This window comes from Emydura macquarii, unplaced genomic scaffold (genome assembly GCF_026122565.2).
Source record: "Emydura macquarii macquarii isolate MOO-44397 ecotype Brisbane River unplaced genomic scaffold, CSIRO-AGI_Emac_v2 contig_2897, whole genome shotgun sequence".
In the NCBI taxonomy this organism is placed as follows: domain Eukaryota; kingdom Metazoa; phylum Chordata; order Testudines; family Chelidae; genus Emydura; species Emydura macquarii.
Window position 1 is genome coordinate 35,668,094 of NW_027133034.1, and position 25,533 is coordinate 35,693,626.

At 40.2% G+C, this 25,533-nt stretch overlaps 1 protein-coding gene across 1 annotated transcript; it reads right to left on the reverse strand.

Moving 5' to 3' along the window:
- Positions 1 to 1,019: 1,019 nt before the first annotated feature.
- LOC137166730 (2'-5'-oligoadenylate synthase 1-like) lies at positions 1,020 to 22,226 on the reverse strand (the record flags this gene model as incomplete). The annotated part of the gene is made up of 8 exons (XM_067568591.1): positions 1,020 to 1,176; positions 7,526 to 7,735; positions 12,067 to 12,256; positions 14,398 to 14,522; positions 16,962 to 17,122; positions 18,517 to 18,707; positions 19,898 to 20,084; positions 22,065 to 22,226. Coding segments are annotated over 8 exons (1,383 nt in total), but the record flags the coding sequence as incomplete, so codon positions are not given.
- Between the last annotated feature and the right edge of the window lie 3,307 nt (positions 22,227 to 25,533).

Below are 25,533 nucleotides of genomic sequence, written 5' to 3' on the forward strand. Positions count from 1 at the left end.
CCCAGCATTCTACTCAAGGGAAATTGATGTTGACTACTTTCCCTCTTCTCTTTCCCTCCTCTTCTGTCTCAGTTGTGTTTCTTCCTCACCTCTTCCTAGCCTGAACCCTGGGAGGTGCTGATGATTCTCGTGCACCTTGGAGAATTAGGTCCCATCTGTGGTTGTACCATATGCCATGCTGTTTCTCCGATTATTAGTAGCCACCGCTGCCAGTACCACCACTCTAGCAAATAGTACAGTCTCTCCAGCTGGTCTTTGGGTGAAGCCTTTGTGCTTTAGCCTCACTTACTCATGTTGCACCTATGTAAAAAAGTCTTTTACAGACTAAAACGGTCATTGCCTCCATAGAACATACAAGAGGCAGAGTCTAGAGACATAATTTATCTCCACTCTTCATTACATTTCATACCTTACCTTGATCTCACACTCAGGAGATATGTAGCTAGCAATAACTTCTGGAAATAAATGATGTATTGAGAGACAGCCTATGGTAGAGCCTTTCAGCCTTTATCTATTGCAAGATAGTGATTTGCCAGATGTTATGTAGCTATAAATGGTCATCTTGCTGTGTAACCATTCATTTAGTTTCTTTCCATGGGCCATTTTTAAACAAACAATGCTCAAACATTTTATGGAATTCCAGTGCTCCCCCAGTGAGCTGGGAAAGAAAGAACTGTAGTAGCTTATAATAACTTTTAACTAGAGGGCTATGAAATGTTTGCAGCCCTCTTTGCTCTGGTGATTGAACTCTTTACCAATATAAGGAAGAGATGGTAAGCATCAGCTTCTTCCCTCACATAGGATAAAAATAGGTAGTATACTATTTAATTCCCTGATTAGAGTGGATTGTGTCTAGTTCATTCAGAAGTAATAACAAAAATTAAATAGATTAGAGAAAACAAAATCCCCACCCTTCTTTATTTACATTTCCTTATATTTGAATATTCCTTTCCTTGTATCCTATGCCTTGGCAAACCTATTCGATGGACTTTCAGAGAAAGCCGTGGCCTGGCTATTTTTTACCAGCTGTTTGTAAAAAGCCAGGGCTCCCTTGCCTGCACACCATTAAACAGAGGCTTAAGAAGGCTCTGTCTCGCCACATGAGCCACTTCATCCCAAGCGTTGCTGTTTTCACACACGTTAAACGTTGGATTCACAGGATCCAAAACAAATGGCCTGAGAGAGAGAAAAAGAAGAATCAATATGATCATCAATACCAAGGGATGAGATCGAGCAATTTACCAAGACTCACCTGTAGCTCTGATTTAAGTATTTAACCAATCAAAAGCTAGTCCAATAGCATTGGAGGGCAGCACTTTTTGTGATAAGATGAAAAAAGCTGATGGTTCAAAAATGTCAGAAAGTCAAGGTAAGTGAAGACAGACATAGTGCTTGAAAGTAGACTGACATCACATTTTACTTTATATAGTCTATTACTACTGTATTATTGTTCTTAACAGGGATTTTTACCACTTCTTACTCCTTCCTCTCTAAAGTAATAAATTAAGCCACCCAACAGATGTGCGTACAGTCTTTGTGACATCTGAAAGCAAAGAAAGGGGTGAACTTGATAATACACAGAACATGAGGCTAAAAGCTGGAGGAGTTTAACCTTTTCACTCTTCAATCCCCTCTTATGTTTAGAATCACATATATGTTCTCTCTGGTCATGATACTTGCTAATTTAAAGGGACAGACTCCTGGGGACATGTATGTAACCCATAGGTACTCTTATTCCATGATTATTTCTTAAAAGTTTTAAGTATTTCATAAACAATAGAACTATTGATGCAGGATTATTCACCTGACCTTTATATTACAGAGTAAAACAGTATCTATTCTCCTTATATTAACAAACTGTTAAGGTTGCACAGCATACAAAGACAGAAAATGCCAAGTTACATTTATATGAGCATCCTTAATTCTGTCTCGTGTACATTACAATACAGTCTTTTATGAATTACATGATCATATTCTAAAATGATACAAGATATCACCATACAACTTTTTCTACAGCCTTAGACACACATGGCATCTTGTAGTACTGTCTTGCAGTCCAGTCAAGCAGACCCCATGCAAGTCATTTATATGAAAGGTACATAGGAATTGTACTTATGAGCAATACTACAGATAACATATACTAAAAAGTAATGGTGGAAAATTTGCTGCCATATTTATAGGGCACCTTTGTTTGCGGCATAGTTGACTGCTTAATCCATAGAGACAAACCTCCCCCTCTCCCAATAAAAAAGCATAGAACAATAAGAGAAAGAGATGCAGGAGTAAAAAGAGAATGCATGAAGAAGTCCAGCAACAGAGTAGGGGCTATGCAGTTTATTGCACTGAATGTATGATTACCTGCCCACTGGGCAGGTTGTGTGTGTGCGCATTCAGTGCAAGGAGCTCCTGGCCCTCAGAGACCGCACATGGGCTTTAGAGACCAGGGTGGCTGAACTGAAGGACCTAAGGGAGACAGAGAGGTACATAGATGAGACTTTTCAGGACACAGTAGAACAGTCCCACTCCTGGTATGACAGCCTCAGTACTGTTGAGAAGGATGAAAGTCTCAGGGAAGGAGAACACCAAACTGGAGCGGAGGAAAACAATCCCACCGTTGTGCCCCTCCTTCCAGAGCATGTCATGGTATCCTCTTGCACTGAAGATACCTCTCCAGGGGAGGGAACTCCAGTTATTAGGAAAAGACAGGTAATAGTAATGGGGGACTCTATCATTAGAAACCTAGATAGCTGGGTTTGTGATGACTGGGAGAACCACGTGGTGACTTGCCTGTTGGGTGCGAAGGTTGCGGATCTCTCGAGACATCTAGACAGACATGTGTAGTGCTGGGGAGAAGCAGTTGGTTGCAGTACATATAGGTACCAGTGACATAGGAAAGGATAGGAAAGAGGTTCTGGAGGCCAAATTTAGGCTGCTAGGTAAGAGATTGAAAGTCCAAGACCTCTGTGATTGAAGTCCAGGAGGGATTTAGATTTATTAGGAACTAGGGAGCCTTTTGGGAAAGAGAGAATCTATACAGGAAGGATGGATTCCACCTAAACCAAAATGGAATCGTATTGCTGGCACATAAAATTAAAAAGGTCAAAGAGCAGTTTTTAAATTAAGGGCTGGAGGAAAGCCAACAGGTGCAGAGGAGCACATGGTTCAGACAAAGACATCCCTTAGGGGAGGATCTATTAATGGAGATTCTCTAGTAAGAAGGAGAGGATGGAATTGGATAAAATATGGGTAGGATCTGATGAGAAACAGTCAAATGAAAAAGAGTCCCATTCAATTACATCACAATGGCAAACAGATGACATTTTAAAAAGTGCTTATAAACAAATGCGAGAAGTCTGAATACTAATATGGGTGAACTTGAGTGCCTCATATTAAATAAGGATATTGATACAATTGGCATCACAAACTTGGTGGAATGAGGATAATAAGTGGGACACAATAATACCAGGGTACAAAATATATTGGAAGAACAGAATAAGTCATACTGGTTGGGGAATGGTACTGTACGTGAAAGAAAGCAGAGAGTCAAATGAAATAAAAATCTGAAATGAACCAAATTGTGCCATAGAATCTCTATGGATAGTAATTCCATGCTTGAATAATAAGAATATATCAGTAGGGGTATATTACCGACCACCTGACTCGGATGGTGATAGTGACTGTGAAATGCTCAGGCAGATTAGAGAGGCTATAAAAATAAAAAACTCAATAATAATGGGGGATTTCAACTATCCCCATAGTGACTAGGAACATGTCACTTCAGGATGGAATGCAGAAATAAAGTTCCTGACACCTTAAATGACTGCTTCTTGGAGAAGTTAGTCCTGGAACCCACAAGAAAAGAGGCAATTCTTGATTTAGTGCTCCTAAGTGGAGCACACCACTCCACTCTGGTCCAAAACATGAATATAGCTGAACCGCTTGGTAATACTGACCATAACATAATAAAATGTAACATTCTTGTGGTGGGGAGACCACCAAAGCAGCCCACCAAGGTAGCATTTAATTTCAGAAAGGGGAATTACACAAAAATGAGGAAGTTAGTTACAAAGAAATTTAAAGGTACAGTGCTAAAAGTGAAATCCCTGCAAGCTGCATGGAAACTTTTTAAAGACTCCATAATAGAGGCTCAATTTAAATGTATTCACCAAATTTAAAAAAAACATGGTAAGAGGATCAAAAAAAGTGCCACAGTGGCTGAACAAAGTAAAAGAAGCAGTTAGAGGCAAAAAGGCATCCTTCAAAAAGTGGAAGTTAAATAGAAAGGAGCATAAACTCTGGAAAGTGAAGTGTAAAAATATATTTAGGAAGGCCAAAAGAGAATTTGAAGAACAGCTAGCCAAAGACTCAAAAAGCAACTGCAAAAATTTTTTTTCAATCCATCAGAAGCAGGAAGCTGGCTAAACAACCAGTGGGGCCACTGGACAATTGATATGCTAAAGGAGCAAAGACAATAAGGCTATTGTGGAGAAACTAAATGAATTTTTTGCATTGGTTTTCATGGCTGAGGATGTGAGGGAGATTCCCAAACCTGAGCCATTCTTTTTCGGTGACAAATCTGAGGACCTGTCGTAGACCTGTCGTAGACCTGTCGTAGACGGAGATGTCATTAGAGGTGGTTTTGGAACAAACTGATAAATGAAACAGTAATCAGTCACCAGGACCAGATGGTATCCACGCAAGAGTTCTGAAGGAACTCAAATGTGAAACTGTAGAACTACTAACTGTGGTATGTAACTTATCATTTAAATCAGCTTCTGTATCAGATGACTGGAGGATAGCTAATGTGACACCAATTTTTTAAAAAGGCTACAGAGGCAATCCCAGCAATTACAGGCCGGTAAGCTTAACTTCAGTATCAGGCAAATTGGTTGAAACTATAGTAAAGAACAGAATTATCAGACACAGATAAATACAATTTGTTGGGAAAGAGCCAGCATAGTTTTTGTAAAGGGAAATCATGCCTCACCAGTCTACTAGAATTCTTTGAGAGGGTCAACAAGCATGTGGACAAGGGTGATCCGGTGAATACAGTGTACTTAGATTTTCAGAAGCCTTTGATAAGGTCCCTCACCAAAGGCTCTTAAGCAAAGAAAGCGGTCATGGGATAAGAGGGAAGGTCCTCTCCTGGATCAGTAGCTGGTTAAAAAGATAACAAGGGTAGGAATAAATGGTCAGTTTTCAGAATGGAGAGAAGTAAATAATCGTGTCCCCACAGGGAGCTGTACTAGGACTAATACTGTTCAACATATTCATAAATGAGCAGGAAAAAGAGGTAAACAGTGAGATGACAAAATTTGCAGATGATACAAAACTACTCAAGATAGTTAAGTCCCCAAAAGACTGCAAAGAGTAACAAAGGCATCTCCCAAAACTAGGTGACTGCATTTATTGCCATTGAATTTCATCTGCCATTTTGTTGCCCAAAGTAATGCACTTTGGAAAATATAATCCCAACTATATATATAAAATGATGGGGTCTAAATTAGCTGTTACCACTAAAGAAAGATCTTGGAGTCATTGTGGATACTTCTCTGAAAATATCCACTCCATGTGCAGCGGCAGTCAAAAAGCTAAGAGAATGTTGGTAATCTTTAGGAAAGGGATAGATAATAACATAGAAAATATCATATTGCCTCTTTATAAATCCATGGTATGCCAACACCTTGAATACTGCGTGCAGATCTGGTCGCCCTATCTTAAAAAAGATATACTGGATTTGGAAAATGTACAGAAAAAAGGTCAACAAAAATGATTATGGAGCTTTTCCATACCCCTAGAGGAGAGATTAAGACTGGGACTTTTCAGCTTGGAAAAGAGATGACTTGGGGGGGTATGATAGAGGTCTATAAAATTATGACTGGTATGGAGAAAGTAAAGAAGTGTTATTTACTCCTTCTCATAACACAAAAATTAGTGGTCACCAAAGAAATTAATAGGCAGCAGGTTTAAAATGAACAAAAAGTAGCATTTCTTCACACAATGCATGGTCAACTTGTGGAACTCCTTGCCCGAGGATATTGTGAAGGCCAAAATTATAAAGGGGTTCAAAAAAGAACTAGATAAGTTCATGGAGGATAGGTCCACCAATGGATATTAGCCAGGATAGGCAGTAATTGCTGTTTGCCAGAGGCTGGGAATGGGTAACAGGAGATGGATCACTTGGTGAATTACCTGTTCTATTCATTCCTTCTGAAGCACCGGGCATTGGCCACTATCAGAAGACAGGATACTGGGCTAGATGGATCATTGGTCTGACACCCAGTATGACCGTTCTTATGTATTATCTTAGGAGCCCTAGCCATGTGGCAGGATCCCGTGGTGCTGTACAATCACAGAACAGTGAAACCTTAACTGTGTCACTTCCTGACTTACGTGTTTAAGCATGAAATCTCAATGTTCTCTTAATACATCTTTTTGCATGGAATTTCCTAGGGTTTTTTAGTTATTATTACATTATTTATTTGTATTATGGTGCCACCTAAGAGCCCTAGTCATGAAACAGGACCTTATTGTGCTAGGTGCTGTACAAACAGTAAGTAAAAGTAAAAACAAAACAAAAAAAGCTTCAAAGTCTGGCAGGACTGTGGATCTCTGCTAGCTTGCCAGAAATTGGCAATAGCATCTGTAAGTTTTATAATTTGGAACAAGTTTTCTAATTACCACAGTAATGCTCCATCTTATACATAAGCCTGGTAGAATTCCATTTTTTATATAATTTTGAAAGAATCTAGGGGTTTTTTAAAGCATTTTTATAGATTATGAAATTTAAATTTCATAGTTTCATGAAATTATGGGGATGGGTCAGACAATTTAATTACAGTAGACTATGCGATTTGAAAAGTTAAACCTAAACTGTTAAACACTAATCATCAACCTGATATCAAAATATACCAAGTAAACATCCTTAAATCAAACTCTATTAAGTTCTCAAGCAGCATTTTCTTACTTTGTCTATCTGTAATGTTTGTATTAGTGTTGGTGGAAAATTTTTTGACTGTTGGTGTGTGCACAGTTAAATAGACATTTACCAAAATTTACTGATAAAAATCAAATCCTTCCAAGCCCACCTGTACTTCTTCGGAGTCTTTCAGAAGGAACCCTTCTCCTGTCAACTAAAACTTCAGTGTTCCTCAGGCCACCTAGCCTGTGAGGCAGATGGAAGCATTTTTCTTCCCTCATGTATCTGCCCATCAACCAGAAGAGGAGAAGATTTGCTCTTTCATGTTTAGACCCTTGTGTGGGCTATAGGCACTGGGATACATTTCATTTCCTGTGTACAGTCTCTAGCTATAGTAGTTAAGGGGAGTGCCCCTCTGTAAATAGGTTTGATACAAACTATGAAGAGATTATGTGTCTCTTTAAAGAACGTTAGTAATCTTTTAATGGAAAGTTGCATTGCCTCCCCTGGTGTGAGGACAGAAGCAGAATTCAGCTGCTGCAGCTATGCTTGTCTAATGGATATATTTACATTAAGATGACAGTAGGCAGTTTGTCATATAATTACCTGGTTTGCTTCTGGATCACCTTTTTGAAAATCGTACAGGATGGGCTGTAGTGTTTGTGCCAAACTATGCACATTTCTGGGTATCTAACCAGAAGCTTCAGGATAGCTCTCACCCCCTGAACAAGGCTGAAAATGATGGGCTTCCCTGCCAGCTGCCAGACGGAGATTGTGATGAGCTCTACAGCATAGGAAGAAGGAAGCCTGCGAAACCTAAATACACAGAACAGGGACTTAGCACACCACAAACTGTGCATAGGAAAATCTTACAGACAAAATGCAAGTAAAACCAACTCTAACAGCAGCAAAAGTCAGCTTCATACTTTATGCTGTTTGCTATTCATTGCAAGCATTATGCTGTTGCCATCAGTCAGGCTTCCCAATGGGGCACTGAAAGATTAATTTATTCTGCATCATAAAGAAAAAGATGAAAAAATAAAGAAAGAGTAAGAGAGAGAGCAACTTCTTGGTTAAATTACAAATGTGTCCAAATCAAGCTCTAAAGATACAGAATGCATCAAAGACAAGAACATAACATACATTCTCCAGAGCAACCCATGGCTGCCAGAAGTCACAAAGCCATATCAATAGGTCTAGGGCCCGAAAGCTGAAACTATACACTCATGAAGCCAAAGAAAGAATTGGAACCAATTACCTCCAACACAAATGCCTCTGATTACATTGTAGCATTGGGTGAGGAGAAGAAAAGAGACAGACCATACACCACCAAAAGAGAGGTGGCTTCCATGTCGATCCTGCTCCTATTGGAGAACAGGGCAAAAAAATTCCAATTGACTTCACTGGTGCAAAAATTATGCTCAGAGGGAATGTCTACACTGCAATAAACCACATGCAATAAACAATTAGCTGACCCAGGCTCGTGCTGTGGGGCTATAAAATTGCAGTGTAGACATTCAAGCTCAGGCTGGCGCCCAGGCTCCAGATCCCAGAGCCCAGGCTCCAGCCAGATCCCAAACATCTACACAGCAATTTTATATCCCCAAAGCCCAAGCCCTACTGCAGGTGTTTTATTGTAATGTAGACATACCCAAGGAGTCTGGGTGTACTCTAAGGGCATGTCTACCCCTGCAATTTAGGCCCAGGGTTCAAACTCAGGCTCAAACTTAACCCCCCTTCTATCTACACACAAATTACACTAACCCAGGTCTTGGACCCAGGATCCCAGGACCCCATAGGGGTGGACCCAGGGTTCAAGCTCTATTGCTTTGTGGTGTAGATGTAGCCCACTGGACTCATGCTTGGGAGTCTGCCAAAAGTATTCCACAATCCTATGGGCCAATTTTCTTTGTCCTCTGGACAGTCGAGTTTGGTGGACAGTCAAGTTTTCCCACACTGCACCACAAAGAAAGGGCAAAAGCAGCCACATTTTGAGAGGGTGCTAGAAAGTCTGGGATATGGGTAGTTGGACTCAGGCCTGCATAGTGCAATGTAGACGCTGGAGCCCCGGTTTTGGACCCAGTGTTCAACAATTCCTAACCTGGGGTTACAAATGAGTGTAGACACTCAAGCCCTAGGTTAACAAATCCAGGGTCTGCCAATTTAAATTCTACTAATCCTGGTCTTACATCACACGGGAGACATACCTTGTGGGCTTAATCAAAAATCCTGTAAAATCAATGGAAAGTCCCCATTGGCTTGCATGGACTTTAGATGAGGTACTAAAAGAGCAAAGCGCTGTATACTTCCTATTGAAAGGGATAATTTCCAAACAGAATGGGTGTAGGTCTTGGTGAGTTCTGGCCTTTCACATAGGATCTTGTTTCACATTACTCAAAAGGAAAAATATTAGATGGCTCATCTGAATCATAGTACACACAGCAATCAAGATATTATATTGCTCTTAAACTGACTCACCTCCTGCAAAAATGTGACATTTATTGCAACAAATTTATTAGGTGAAACGTATTCCCAACACTGGATGAATATCTCTGATAAATTTAAAATAATTTAACAAAAGAAGCTTCTACCTCTTGCAAACATGAGGGGAATTGGAATCAACCCAAGAAGCAGGAGTGGTTTGATACAATGAAAAATCAGTCACTATCAAAACAAATCTCTTCCTCTGTGTCAAGGAGGGGTCATTTTCTCAGAGGCCAATCTTGAAACATGGGTCTTTGCCATGTCTATAATCTACTCCATCCCCCAGCTAATGTAGGGAGGAAAATCAAACAGCACCTGTGTAATTCAGGATATTTTTAGTTTCATCACACCATTCTTCACTTTCTCAGCCACATAGCAAGATACACAGAATCCTTCATTTACACATCAGTTTTATTCAGCATACACAATTTACTCAGCACCACCTGAGACCAGATGAACCTCCATTACTTCAGGAAGATGATAAATGCCTCTCTCTATACCAGTGAGGACTATTGCAACTGGCAGAGAGGGAAAGAATATTTAATTAACTCGGAGAAGGAAGCTTTAGTTCCCACTGAGTATTTCTTCAGATTCCTGATAGAGAAATGCACTGAATCACCCCAATTCACACTACCACCATGGACAGCACTGACCATTTTTTGTGGAAAAAAACAAGTGGCTGCAGAGCCATCGTAACCCCCTCTTGGTGGAATTTTTGCTGCTGGTGCAATTTCTCTGGTGCAAATCCTGAAGTGAATATGACCCATTTACTAACATACTGAAAATAGCTAAAGAAAGAAAGAACTGAAATCAGTGATGACTCAACACATTTGGAGTTCAGGATTAGAGTGATCAATCATCCCAAAAAGTGAAGATGATTCTGTTCGTGTCATAAATTGAATGTGAAAAATCTGTCATGTGGTGCTTCTGCCATAGTTTGTAAGTGCAAAGGCAGAAGTGAACAAAAGAAAATTTCAACTAACCTACTTTTGAAAGCCTCCCATTAGTTTTGCTTCAGATTTAGATGGCTTGAAACCAAAACCCAAATCCAAACCAACCCACACCTTAGGACAGTTTGAGTCCAGATCTAAACTTGCATATCAAGCCCATCTCTAGATTCAGGTTCAGTCTGAGTGTGAAAGGTGTTTTTGTTTGCGTGTTGTTTTTTTTTTGTTTGTTTTTTTTAAAGTCAAGAAGCTTCTTATTTTACCATCACTCACACGACAGTGGGGATGAATATTAATAGCAGTAACCTGCTATTTACCTGCTAAATTTGTATTAGTTGCTTAGAAAATCAATTTCTGCTGATTTTGGTTAAAGAACATTTAGTCCTGTGACCAAGTTTGATCACCGCAAGTAAGAGACTTCCTGGCTGTCAAACATGTTTAGTATTACCCCTCAGAGTATACCTGGCTTGGGCATTTTGTTGGAAGAAAGTATGGATACAAGGATTTTTCAGTTCATCATCTGAATGACTCAGAAGCCAGGGGATATATAGTAAGAGAGAATCACACAGCTCAGAACAGCAGTTGCTGTTACTTTTTTAAAAAATGGTACACAGTGGCATATTTCCTACATCTAACTGCTCTACTGAAAAGGGGTGGAGAAAGAAAAACATAAGGTATTTTAGAAATCACATGCTACAGATGGAGTTTATATACTGATAATGTTTATTATATAGTGAGTCACAAGAGTAGAGTTTCTGAAATAGTTTAAATGCTCATTAGTGACCCTCCTTCCTGAATATATGAGAAAGCAGTGATAATCTAAACAGAAAAATAGAGAACCACATGAAGGTCATGGCAGGCAGAGTGCAACAGATACATTTTTTGTTGTTGTTCCTTTTATGGCTGTAGTATCTGGTGTGTCTCAAATATTATTGAATTTATCCTGCTGTAGTATCTGGTATGTCTCAAACATTAATGAATTTATCCTCACAAGATCCCTTGTGACCTAAGGAGCTGGTATTATTATTATATCCCCATTTTATAGCTAGGAACTGAAGCACAGAAAGATTAAGTAACTTGCACAAGGCCACACAGGAAGACTAAAGAAGATCTGAAAATTGAAAATAAGATCTCCTGAGTTTCCAGTGTGCTATCTACAAAACCTTTCTTCCTTCATTTTATGTTCCATCTACATACTATGTCAATTTTTCTAAATAGTAATTCAGAATTAATAAATAAGCAGAAGTTATGTATTTTAAAAGACTCATCTTACTCAGCTAATTTGCTTCACACCTTTTCAATAGTGTGTGCCAAATTTCTACACTGTTTGGTTGGAAAGGGTCTGAAAAGTCCACTAAGTCATGCGTTTGCAAAAGCTGTCTTGTCATCCATACAGATGGAGGGTCCTCTATCCTAATCAACAGTGAGTCACTTTAATTACAAAAAAAGAGAACTCAAGCCAATATATTAATAGCACTAACACAGCTGTGCAGTATTTTCTCTTCCTCTCCCTACCTTCTCCCACCCTCCTCCTTGCTGGAGGGCAGTCTCTAATTGTATCATATTCTGGGTCGGTTATAAAATAGCCATTAAGATGTAGTGGAGAAGCACAATACAGATATTATGTAAAATCCATTATACAGTACTCACTGTTGTTCTTTCTTCAAGAATATAAGGATGTTAAAATGAAAAGAGGCTCAAGTGTTAGTTACATACTTATTTTGTGCTGTTGGTTTAGCAAATGAAGTCCTGAACCAGTGCTTAACCAAACGAATCAGGTCTTTCACTCTCATGGTAGATGCCTTGATAAACTCAACCTGGTACTGCAGCAAGGACATTGAGTACAGCTGGATTTCAGTAGTGTCATTACAGAGGTAGAGCTTGTGGTAAAAGCTCTGTTTTAAACCTGTTAACATCAAAAAAGAGATAAGACTGCATTCCCTAATATTTTACCTCTTTGTTTTAAATAGTGAGGCTTCAGAATAGCTACAAAATCCTGTTAAATATCACACAAGTCCATAACATTAACAAAACTGCTTAAATGTCCAGACTAAATTCATTCCAAGTTTGGTGGCATACAAAAAGATCCAGTAATGTTATTAGGAAATAAATCTGTTTGTTAAACATAATATATCTCCTATGCAAGAGATTATACAAAAAACACTAGGTATGCAGAAACATTCCAAAAAACATTCAATATATACACACACTTTTCTGGTTGATAGTTGTTATGCATTTTACACACACACACACACACACACACACACACACACACACACACACCCAGCCCCCCCCCCCCCCATTAGAAAAGTTCCCAATTTGGGCATCCCCATTTTAGCTCAATTCCACAATCTGTGTGGTAAAAGAACAATTATAATCATGATTTTTTTAAAAATTTGGGGCCAATTTAAAAAAACCATGTTATTGAATGTACAAAAATGTTTTCATGATGCACACACAGTCTGACTGCGTGAACATCAGCCATGTGAACAGATAGTTGTGTCTAATTGTCTATTTGCATGTTTTTCATAGATTCAGATATTCCAAGGCCAGAAGGGAACATTGTGATCATCTAATCTGAACTCCTGTACAACAGAGGCCACAGAACTTCCCCAAGTTCTCTTAGAAAAAGTATTCAATCTTGATTTAGACATGGTCAGTGGTGGAAACTCCACCACAATCCTTGGTAAATTCTTGCTGTTAAAATTTACATCTTATTTCCAGTCTGAATTTGTCTAGCTTCAACTTCCAGCCATTGGATAGTGTTATACTTTTCTCTGCTATACTGAAGAACTTGAACAAATATTTGTTCACCAAGGAGGTACTTACAGACTGTAATTAAGTCACCCCTTAATCGACTGTTTGTTAAGCTAAATTGACTGAGCTCTTTGAGTCTGTCACTTTAAGGCACGCTTTCCGATCCTTGAATCATGCTCTTGGTTCCTCTCTGAACCTTCTCCAATTTATCAACAACCTTCTTGAATTGTGGGTACCAGAGTTGGTTGCAGTATTCCAGCAGGAGTCATACCAGTGCTAAACACAGCGGTAAAATAACCTCTCTATTTCTATGCAAGATTCCCATTTATGCATTCCAGGATAGCGTTAACTCTCTTGGCCACAGCATCCCACTGGGAACTCATGTTCAGCCAATTATCCACCTCCACCCACGAGTCACTGCTCCCAGAGATGGAGTCTCCCCACGGCCTACATTCTTTGTTCCTAGACTTATATATTTACATTTAGCCATGTGAAAACACATATTGTGTGTCTGCACACAGTTTACCAAGTGATCCAAATTAATTTGAATCAGTCACCTGATTTATGCAGGCAGCTGCAGATATTGCACACACAGGGTATGTGTGCACTGCAGTTGGAGGGTAACTGCAGCATGAGAAGGCATACTCTGTGAAGCCACAGCATGCAGGTGGTGGAGCAATGGGACCAGATAATAAGCCCACCGGGATCCTGGGTACATACCCGAATGAATTGCTTGTGCTGCTACAGCTTCATTGCTATTATTAGCAGCAAACTAGCACACACCTCCCAGCTGCAGTGTAGACATAGCCATTGAGAGTATGTCGTTTTTGACAATCAAGCCCTTTATGCCAAATGAAGACCCAATGATTCTCGTACATCTAAGGTTGTTAAGCAAAGATACAAAGTATACATAGAAATACAATATGGAATGGAATCTATTAAACTAAGTAAAGTAAGAATTGCACAAATGGACATTGCATCTGAATACCCACTTTAAGTGTTTGGTGGTGCCTGTATAGATTGTGTAAGTGCTTGGAGTTTAAAAAAAAAAAAAAAAAAAAAAAATCAGTCATTAGCAAGTAGTGAGGCGAAAGTGCTGTTTCCCCCCAAATTCTCGAATAGAGTGTAGTCTGCTGAGAATAGTGTAACCATCAAGACTAAAATAGCTCTATATCCTGCATGTCACTAGGCATAGCTGGAACATTATGCCATTATACAGCTATCTGATAGGTATAAATGGTCACGAGTGATCACTCCCCGATAAAGTTTCTCCCCAAATTCATCCTCTACCTCTTGATGGTGCAGGCCCCAGCATGTCACAGCAAGGCATGATATCAAATGAGTGACCATGGTGATTCTTATAGCACTTGAAATGAAACCGTAAGGATAACTGGGTCCTTTTCTCCATCATTATCCTAAAACAAGTAGTTAAAAAAATATTACTGAACAGAAATACTGAGGGAAGGAAAGGATCAAAGGTTTCCAATTCTTTCTACTGTAGCAAGAGTGAAGGAAGGTGGCCGGAAAGTCTCCCTTCTCAGAAATAAGAGAACAAATTAGTCTGTATGTTATTTGTAAAAGGCCACACAAGATTCTCAGGACCAAAGTAATCGCTGAGGTAAATGGATTAAATGACACTAAAATCAGCAAACTCATGCTTGTTTATACCAGTGGCCAGTCTGGCCCTTGATGTTTCTTTTATAAAGCTAGTAATTTTAAAACATTTTATAGCAATATATATACTAATGTGTATAAAATACAAAACCTCGTATTAATCGGAAATGCAGGTCAATTGCTCACATTGGCGGGTGGTGTAAATGGCTTTGTCATACCCATGCTTTTCTTTGCTGGATGGTAAATATAGGTGGAAGTGCCAAGACGACAGAGTACACCACCTGTCCATTAAACACTCTCTGGAACATTCCCATGCGAGCATCCACTTCCTGGACACCATGATCAGCTTCAACAATGGAACCTTACAGACAGCTATCTACGAGAAGCTCACGCATCACCATACCTACCTTCATAGATCCAGTAACCACACCAAGAAATCTGTTATCTACAGCCAGGCATTGAGATACCATAGAATATGCTCCCATGAGACAGTCCAGAATATACACCTCAACACACTCAAAACTGCTTTCACAATACAAGGACCTTCCACCACAGAAGTAGATCAAATCATGAAATGGGCCAGCCAAATACCCTGAAAGAACCTGCTTCAGAAATGAAATCCCTTCCAACTGCACACCCCTAGTTGTCACCTACCAACTCCACACTGGAACCGATATGAGGTATCAAAACTACAACCCATACTCGATGGGGACCCCATCCTGAAAAAAAAAGACTTATTTCCTGAACCCCCCTTTTGGCCTTCAAACAACCCCCAGCCTCTTCAAGCTCATCATCAGAAACAAGCTCCTCACAGACCAGGACACTCCAACTCAAAGCAGCATCGGAACCTACCAGAACAACAGCTGCAAAAACCTGCACACATCTCCACTGCTACAATGATCAACTGCTCCCATCTCCCACAACACACCTGTCAAGATCTTTGGGTCCTAAACACCCACTATTGTGATAGGCAAGTATCTCATCCAGTAGCAACTATGTGGGTGAAACCAGACAATCACTATGCTCTCGAACGAACGAACTAACAGGAAAGCGATAAAAGACAAAAACACCACGTTACCTGTGGGTGAACACTTTTCACAAAGCAATCATTCTATATCAGAACTATCAGTCCTCATCTTCAAAAGGAAATTTGCACAACACTTTCAAAAGACGAGTCTGAGAGCTTAAATTCATAATTTTGCCAGACACTAGAAATCATGGACTGAATAGGGACCCTGAGTTGCAGCTTATTACAACAATTTCTAACCCACTAACAAGACCCTCCTCCTCCCCCCCACACACACACACCCACACCTTCCTCCTTATGACTGGAGGAATCATAGGCCACTTAACACACATTTCAAGGGACCATTCAAGGTGAACTACATATGCTAAACTATCTGGTTCCATCTTGTATTTAGCTCTGACACTCTCAGTAAGTTTTCCAGACCTGAAGAAGAACTCAGTAGAAGACCATTTTCAGTTGCTGATAGCTTTGCCAAATAATAATAGTTTAGGCTGAACTATTCCATGCCAGTTGTCTGCCTCAGGCTGAATCTTTTTGGAAAGTTTCAGCCAAAATGATTTAGCCATTTCCAAGAACAAGGATAAGGAAAAATATGTTCCACAAATGCCCCCCACTTCCTCCAGCCATGCACAAAAAAAATCTATTGACTTTTTCTAGCACCCCCATGCTTTTAGAACAGGGACTTGAAATTTGGAATAGGGTGACATTTGTGTCAGGGTTGTGTCTTTTGCTGTTCCTGAGAAAATCTGCCCAAATTTGCCCAAGTTATAAGCCTTTGAAAATATTTCAGTTTGCACATGCCCAATAAATTCTTGCTAAAGTTTAGCAGCTAAAATCTCTGAAGATTCCATTCTCATTAAGCATTCTGCAGTCCCATTCATTTGCCTTCAGTCATGTTATAAAAGCTAGAAGGTGAAGGTGCTAAGTGGAAGAAAATGGGGAAGCATTAGGTCTTGACAAGATGGTGTGATCTACCGTATACATTTCTAATGGGAATTTTAGTTATGTCTATATTAGGATGCAGAGCACCATTGTGTGTCCAATTTTCTAGTTTGATTTTATATATCATTTTATTTTCCCATTTTGCTGTGGCTCTGTGAAGTAGGCAGTCTAGGGCGATCACATCTTGAGATGCTTGTGTAACATCTGGAGCAAGTAAAATCCCTAATACTAACTAAATATAGAAAATACACACAACCCTCTTGATCCAAACCTGCTGGCCCATGAAGATTTCTTCAGTCTTTTTCCAAGATCATCTATAACTTCTGGCAGTTTCTTTTTGCAGTCTTCTAGATTTTCAAAGGCTTCACTAAATAGCACTATATCAACATCAGACCAGCCTGGTGTATCAGTTCCTTTTATGTTTGAGCCTCCCTGTTATAAGATATGTCAGAAAGATGATTAGCACTTGATTTTTTTCCTATAAGCAGGACATTTTTGCAACATTGGTTAAGCAGGCTTTAGATGCCTTCGGTAATTTCTTAGGCTCTCTTGTCTACCTACTTGCTAGTAATTTATAGTTTTTTACGTTATTAAGGTGAGATGCAAGATGGACCTGAGCCATGGGTCTTTCTAATGGGCTTTAGATCAGGCCCTATATTCATATCATTGGTGGCATGTACTATAGGAATGGAGCTGGGTTCAATATCGAAATCACAAGGGCAGATCAAGTTGTCTTCACTGGGTGATGAAGCTGGTTTAACCCACTTTATTCTGGTATTCAAAATGTATTCAGCCATGATTTTGGGTTGGGTTGACGGGGGTGGGGGATAAAGGCAGTGAGAGCCTTTCTAAAATTTGGTGTCAAAATGCAGAAGTGTTTATTAGTCACTCTAAAAGATTGTCAGTCTGATAAAAGCCCATCCCTGTTAGGTGCCAAATGCCTTCTCTTGATTTTGTTAAACACATTTTAAACTAAAGCATATCTATCCATGCGCAAGAGTTCTGCTTGATATAAGCACTATAGTGAGAGCATAGGGTCCAACTAGGCAACCTGTATTTATATTAGTAAGTATATCCTCATGCATTTGGTACGGAGAGTATTCTTAAAATAATGGAATGGCCGCGATGCAGATAGTGGTGTTTATAATCAGTTGGGAATCTCAGGCCAGTTCTTAGAAAACAGGTGTCTGCAACAGAAAACCACTGCTAATTTCTTAGCAAACAGGCTTCAAATGGAATGGGCATGGAGACGGAATTGCCCTCTCATCCCTAGAAATGGTTCCTCCCTCCAGAATAAAGTTGACCTACAACGACAGGATGGTATGGGGAAGTTGGTACAGCTATTATCTGTACTACACTACTCCTGTGGGGATATTCAGTCTCTAGGGATGTCACTTTCGGACCTCCTGAGAACTAAATTAGCCAATAATTTGCCTTTTAAAAAAAACTGTGTAAATCTGGATTTACACAATTAATATAAATTGGCCTAAAAGAGCAATTACAGCTAGAGGAAAGATACATATTCTTACTTTAGGGTAGAATCATATTTAGATGCAAGAAACTAGTTGATTCTGTCCTTTAATGCTAGTCTTTTTAAAAGATTAAATCCTCAAAAAATATGGTGGATCCAAATAATACTAAGGGTCTGACCTGAATCTAAACCAAAAGGAAATTCTTGGTTTACAAGATCACGCTGGCTGGACCCTCAGGATACAATAGGGACTTGTGGTACATATTCATACAAATTGTAACACCTTGACACTCTGGAGTGAGTGAAGGAAATGCTATTTTGTTGGACCATAGTAAAGAAAGGAAATAATATTTACCTTGATTAGACGAGCTATTGGTAATGGGAAGCATTCCTTGATCAAATTAATAATTGCCTCTATTTCTGTTGCACAGGCAATGCTCATGGGGCCTGGAATGAGTCGAAGCTTTTCTTCCACAAATCTCTCTAGTTCTGTTGGATTTTTATAGTCCAAGATATTCTCAGTTGTAAATCCAGTGGCCATTTGAGCTGCGCAGAAAGAAATTAAAGTCTGATCACTAATTTGCCTCAAAAGAAATTGTTAAGACGCTCTCACTTCACAAAATTCATCTCCAGAACAGAGATGATTGTAACAACAGTAATGCTGTAAATTCCCTGCTTTCTTTTAATCAGATGTGGCAAAGAGTTAGTACACAACACCTAAGGAGCTACATCAATGATGTGGTCTAAAGTAAAAATTCTTTAGTATAATACATCAAAACCTCACATTTTTTTCTGTTATACCATCTCTAAATCTGCCCCTTCCTTTTTATCATCACCGCTAAAACCCTCGAACACACCTTAGCTCTCTCTCATCTTGACTACTGCAAACTCCTCATTTCCAGACTCTCTGCTTCCCCTTCTCCAGTTTACCTCAGATACTACCGTTAAAAATCTTCTACACTCATTGCATCAAGCAGTCTTAAAGCACTGAGGTATTATATTTCATAACTGCAAAATGAAGAACTTAATTGCAACCACCACCACAAGGCTTCACTAGACATGCTAGTTGTAACTAGTTTGCTCTTAAGATACAATTACCAGTGTGAGCGTGCCATCTGCCGTGGTGCTAAGTGCCCTCAACTCCTATAGGCTTCTGTGGATGTTGAAAACAACCAGCACCCCCACAAGACTCAATGCTCTTTCAGAAGAGTTTTGCTAGAAGTTGGTCAGGGTGATCTTGCTAGAGAAAGCGTTTGATGCTGATGCTATTTAGCCCTTGATGCTCCCTCCTTAATGGCCAAACAGTATAGCAGCGGTTCTCAACCAGTGGTACGCGTACCACCGGTGGTACTTACCGGAGGGCTGGGTGGTACGCACAGCACTGAATCTGCCGCCGCCGGATGGGCCCTCCCACCCACTCTTGCGAAACTCTGTCTCCGAAAATGGGGAAACAGCGGAAGGGTTTCGGCGGCGGGTATTGTTTCCGCCGCGAAACCCCGCCGGAAATCCCTCCCGCCGCCTCCGCGAAACCCCGCCGGAAATCCCTCCCGCCGCCGCGAAACCCCGCCGCAAGTCCCCTCCCTTTTTTTTCCCCGAGTGGTACTCGGGTCGGGTACAGTCGGGTCAAGTGGTACTTGACCCGACTGTACCTGGCCCAAGTGATACTCGGGGAAAAAAAGGTTGAGAACCGCTGCAGTATAGCAAAACTTCTTATGTGTTCTGAGCAGCAGTGGTACCTCTTTTGCTGGCTGTGAAGTGATGATCTTGTTTCTCATGATGTTCCCTGCTGTGGATTGTTCCAAACTGCCTTGGGCACATCCTGCAAGAGGTAGACATTTCCATGGCCACAAATTTTGCTTCCCTTTTTTGAGGCACATCCCAGAAACACGCTTGTTTTTCAGCAGCCATCCTTTCATGGTTGGCCTGTTAAAGGAAAGATGTGGCACACCATATGTAGGAATAAGTTGGATTTTGAAAAGTGAGGCTGGCTAGTATGGTGAATTTGAGGTACGTCCAGGAGCCCAAATCAAGACAATCCTCAGCATTGTAAAGCACACTATAAGGGAAAAGGAGGTGGGCCACACCGTTAAAACGTGTATAAGAAAAAAATAGCAACAGCTCCAATAATTCCATTTTTAAAAGTCCACCTTGAAGCTGGCCATGATTTACAATAAAATTTATTAGGAATAAATAAGTCCCTCCCCACATTAGGATTCTCCAAAATCCTCTCACAGCAGTAAACAAAAAAGTAATGATCCTGTTCCAAAAATGGTTTGGAATTCCAATATATTCAATGAGCACTCTTTCAACAATAATTGGTCCATCCTAATAAATGACCATCTGCAGAGAGAAGATTAAATCCAGACATAGTTTTAGAAGTATTATTGTGGTCTGCATTGTGTACTTGCTCTTGTACACAATTTTGTTGTACTGTCAAAGATTTTAATACTGTCAATTCTCTAGCAAATAAGATTCTAAAGTGATTATATATTATATAGAATGAGAAACTGAGCCATATACCAACTCAGGTAAAATGTCCCAAATGGGGACAGCCTGTAAGAACATGAATGTGCAAAAGCAGAACGGTAACTTGTTTCCCACTCCCTTCATTTAGAAGAATCAAGTATGGACTTCTCCGGATAAGTTTACATAGTGCCTTCATCTTAAAAGGTCTCCAAGTGCCTTAAAACTACTTACAGTGGGGCCCCTATGTGAAGTGGCTACATATTGGAAGTTGAGACTCTATATTTATAGGGTGACCATACATCCTGTTTTGGTTGGAATAGTCCCTTATTAAGCCCTGTCTTGGCGTCCCAACTTCTTTGGTAAAAGTAGCCATTTTCCCACTTTTGTCAAAAAAGTGGGGTACAGAGAAATGTGCGGGGGAGCGGGGAGCAGCAATACCAGCCCCACGTGGCAGTGGCGGGAAAGACAGGGCTTGGGCAAGCAATGACACCAGCCCCACGCTGGGAGGGTGGGCAGGGCTCAGGCAAGTGGCTCAGGCCAGCCTCAGGCAGGGAGGGGAGGGCTCTTGGGCTATCCCCATGCAGTGTCCCATTTTCCCTGGGGAAAATATGGTCACCCTATATACTTAGAATAGGAAATAACAGTGGTAACTATGTCGTATCTGCAGTTGGATGTAGGCTTTTCATTGGTGGCTTCTGTAAACATAGCAGCAGTGAAATAAAGCCACCTCCATGGCGACCAGGAGCAGTCAACTGGACCTCAGCATGGTACCACATTTCATTCTGCTTACAGGAACTTGAAGATCCAAATGAGAAAAGCATTGATGGGATTAAAATCAAACCCCCTAAAGAATTATTTTCTAAGTGTCTTCTGATAAAATAGGAAGCTCCCACTGCAAACAGTAAAATTCACAAGTGCCAGCACATGTAGTCTTCCTTGCTATGTCTGAGCCTGACAGGACTTTGGTCAATCCAGGGAGGTTCCTTTGATTTTCTTTACAGTTTGATATCAAACTAATCAGGGTTTCCTTGTCAGGGTGGCCCTGTATTATAATGTAACAGAACCAAAAGGCTGTTGTATTTGGATGCGATGTGAAGTACCTACAGACAGACCATACTTGGTATGCACTGAGCACAGAAATTAGAGGTAATAAAATCTGTTCGGTTACTTTATCAATCCACCTGCTAAGGCAGGATTTTCAGTATCTACAGTACAGTACAGATCTACAGTACAGTCAAAAGTTCAGATCTGTATATTCACTGTGTATATATCAGCCACTTTTAAATTACAAGATGTACTTTCAGTTCCATTGTAAATTTCTCTATTGAATGAAAAGTAAATACATACTGAACATACAAAAGAAAGGGCAGAGACTGGGAATCAATAAAATCTGTGTTGTGAGAAAGCAGAAGAATCAGAGTTATCGAACAGCCTTACCTCTTCGTGGACCCCAAGTCTCTCTCTCAAAACTTCCTTACCACATTTTTCACAGTGAACTTTTCCAAGATGTTTTGCTCGGAAATGATACCTCAAGGCGGTGCGGCTGACAAAATCATTGCCACATTGCTCACAGTTGTAGGATTTTAGAGACCACATCCTTTATAAAAAGAAATAAAAGTAATAGGCTTCACTCCAGAGGGGCACAGAATGATTTCATACATTTGAAAAAAACAGTACAAGCCTCTGCACAGAGCTGTGGTTAGGATATTGATTCAAAATATATTGCACTGATATTTGCAGTATTTACAAAATTTTTCAAAACTTGTTTAGTCATTCAAACTTTAGTCTAATCAAATGCTGTTGAAGTTAGTGATATATTAATAATAGCTTCTATTGTACAAAGGAAGAGAGAACACTCCTGAATTACCTGCCAAAACATTTTCTGAAGAATAAGCTGCACAGCAACACCCATTTCTTTCCATTACTTTTCTTTTTCCATGTATACCCCCATTCAAAAAGGAGTTTATCACATTGAAAGAACTTGCCTGGTACAGGCCCCCTGTCAAAGATGATTCCTTTGATCTTTGTAAAATAAATAGTTCAAGAGGCACTTCATGGCATGTGTGTTTATTTCTTCGTTTCCCAGATACAACCATGTAAACAGACTTAAAACATTTCTGCACCACTCCCCCGATGCTGAGAATTGTGGGACTTGTAGTTTGCATGTCACCAGAATGAAACCATCTTATTAATGATTCCATGTGTGGCAAGAGTTTTTCAGAAGCATGAAGCGAGATGCAGGATTTGAAAATAAAACATCCATGCTTTCTCTGCAGGTTAACATTACTCTGGAAACACTTAAACCTGAACCAGAAACTGACAAGCTGTGGTGTCTCAGCTTCTTAGACTCTCAGTCTATGCTGACAGTGGAGCATTGCAAGTCTTGCACTGTTCAAGGTTCATTCATTACTTTAGTTGTTAAACTAAGATCTCTCTTGCCTGGACTCTTTGGAACACAGATTCTTTGGCATTTTGTGGAAAGTGTATCAGATAATACTGGTGTCCTGACCAACATTCCTTCTGTGCATAAAACAGATTTGAGAGTCCAACAACATCCAGCAACAGTTTGTGCCACATGTTATATATTGTGTAAAAAGTAGTGGTAGTTTTGGCCAGATGACTAATGCAAGTAGTAGGGCATTGATACATTTCACATGGAGAGTCAAACAGACATTACTATGTTATCTCCCATATAATGGTATTTTACTATACATATTGTATCTGCTTTTAATTTTAAAGTATTGGCATTGCTGGTTTTGTCACATATTCAAACTTTAAAAAACCAAGTGGTGTCAGAGTATATCCCCAGAGTGAGCTTGAGAGAAAAGATTAAAAACTATACAAACTCTAATTTAAGACATTAGGAGCTCTTCTCTTAACTTGCTGGTTTGGGACAAGTGCTGTTTTAGCATTATAATTTATATGGGAGGAAGGGCAGCATTCAACCTGCCGGCATCAGTGAGAAAAAACAAAATAATAATTCATTGTGTAAGTAAACTAGCTACCTGTCAGTAAGCTTTATTCTGTTAGCATCCCTGTGACATCACAGCATGAGTTTATATAATAGCGCAGTGTGATGCCTTCATTAATGTGAGTCTAACACCCAATATGGGGAAAGTCCATCTCTACTAGCTACTGTATGTCAGTACTGTGCACATCCATAGCCTACAAAAATCAGATCAAGATAGTAAGGGGAAAAAAAGCAAAAAGGAAACAAAAATAGGCCCTCTCTCTCTTTCCCAGTTATGTGAAGTGTCAGGTAACCAGAAACAGCTGCTCTTTGGATGGTTGTCTCTTTAGACTGGCTGCTGGCATCACTATGCTAGTTTGGCTGGCCTGCCTACCAAGAAGCCTCCAGTAGCTTAGTTTTCACTTCAGAAAAGCTCTCTCTTTTGTAGGGTTGCTGGCTGCCTCTGTGCTGAGCATCACACATTAAACACCAGCATGGCCCACTCCAATGAGCATGGCTCAGTACAACTCTGTGTACTCACTCACCTGGTGGCTCATTTTAACAAATATTCTCCATCACTAGTTTCCAACAGCCGCTCATGGACTCAAGCAGTGACCAGGCAAACAGTGGGTCTCATGGTTCCAAATACAGTTCTCACAGCTGAAGTCATCTAAAAACATCAAGACACTATCTATACTCACCTCTCTCCCCCCCCTCTTCCGAGCTCCCACAGAGCAAGAGCAGCAGCCAGAAATAATTCCATGTCCCTCAACCCAGTCCATCTCTGGCTGGCCTTTTCCAGTCATCTCAAAGTAACTCTCTGCATAACTGGCTAACCAGGGCTATTGCAGGGACTGGCGCAATGTCCTTCAGACTCTCCCTTCTCCATATTCTTAAGGCAATTTCCATTACTGGAAGAGAAAACAATTGTCAAGAACATTTCATTCCTGTTAGCTAACTCCTCAAGACTCGTCATGGTCCTTACCGGACAAGGTAAAAGGCAACAACAAAAAGTCTATTTGCTCTAGGCAATTGGCCTGCCAAGATGCATCAATGAGTGGCATAAATTAACTGCACAGAATGAGAGCATCGACTTAGGTCAATAGAAGCCAGATAGATGCACTTCCCAGAATGATTCTCCATGGGGTTCTTCACAAAGAAACGGTTATTAAATATTAAGTGGAAATATCGCATTGATGAACAAGATACAAGCAAAATATTAAGAAAGGGTTCCCTGAAACATGGTCCTGCCTCAATGAAAAAGAAAGTGACTTCACATTTCATGGGTGAGGGGGTTTATTTTTACCATCTCTTCCCCACCCTCCTCCATAAATTCCATATTCTTCTGCCACCCAAATGCATCCAATCCTCTCTCTTGACCCCATATGCTTGCCACCCACCCCAGTACCCTCTAGAAGGTCCTGTAGGAGGCCCCTTACCTAGTAGTTGATTCTAACAACAGAAAGATAGACAGGCTATCTTGCAGCCTTTGGTGGCACCATAATGGCAGGTAGGTGTCCTATGATTGTGGAGATGATTGCTTGGCTGAGTGAGGAGCAGGCCTCCCCCCCTTTTTGACGGTAGTATAGAAGGTACATTATAGATTAGAACACAGGACCCACCTGGTTCTTGAGGTGGATAGGTCTCTGCTATGGTTGTGTTCCTTAATTTGTGTGGGGATTGAGTGGTGGAGCAATTTTACTCAAGCTGGTTTTGAGAAGCAGGGGAAGGAGCAAGTAGTTGGGGACATTTGTTATATTGTTTAGCATCAATATGTCAAACTCATAATAATTCATGTGAGATATGCCAGGTCAGGTACTCTTAGAAAGGCTATAATGTGCTAAAAGATAATGATGTTTATGTTTATGTGTTATATGAGATGGAAGTTATGGATATATTTGAGATAACAGCATTTCAAATTGTGCTGTGTCTGGGTAATAACTCAGACAGGATGGT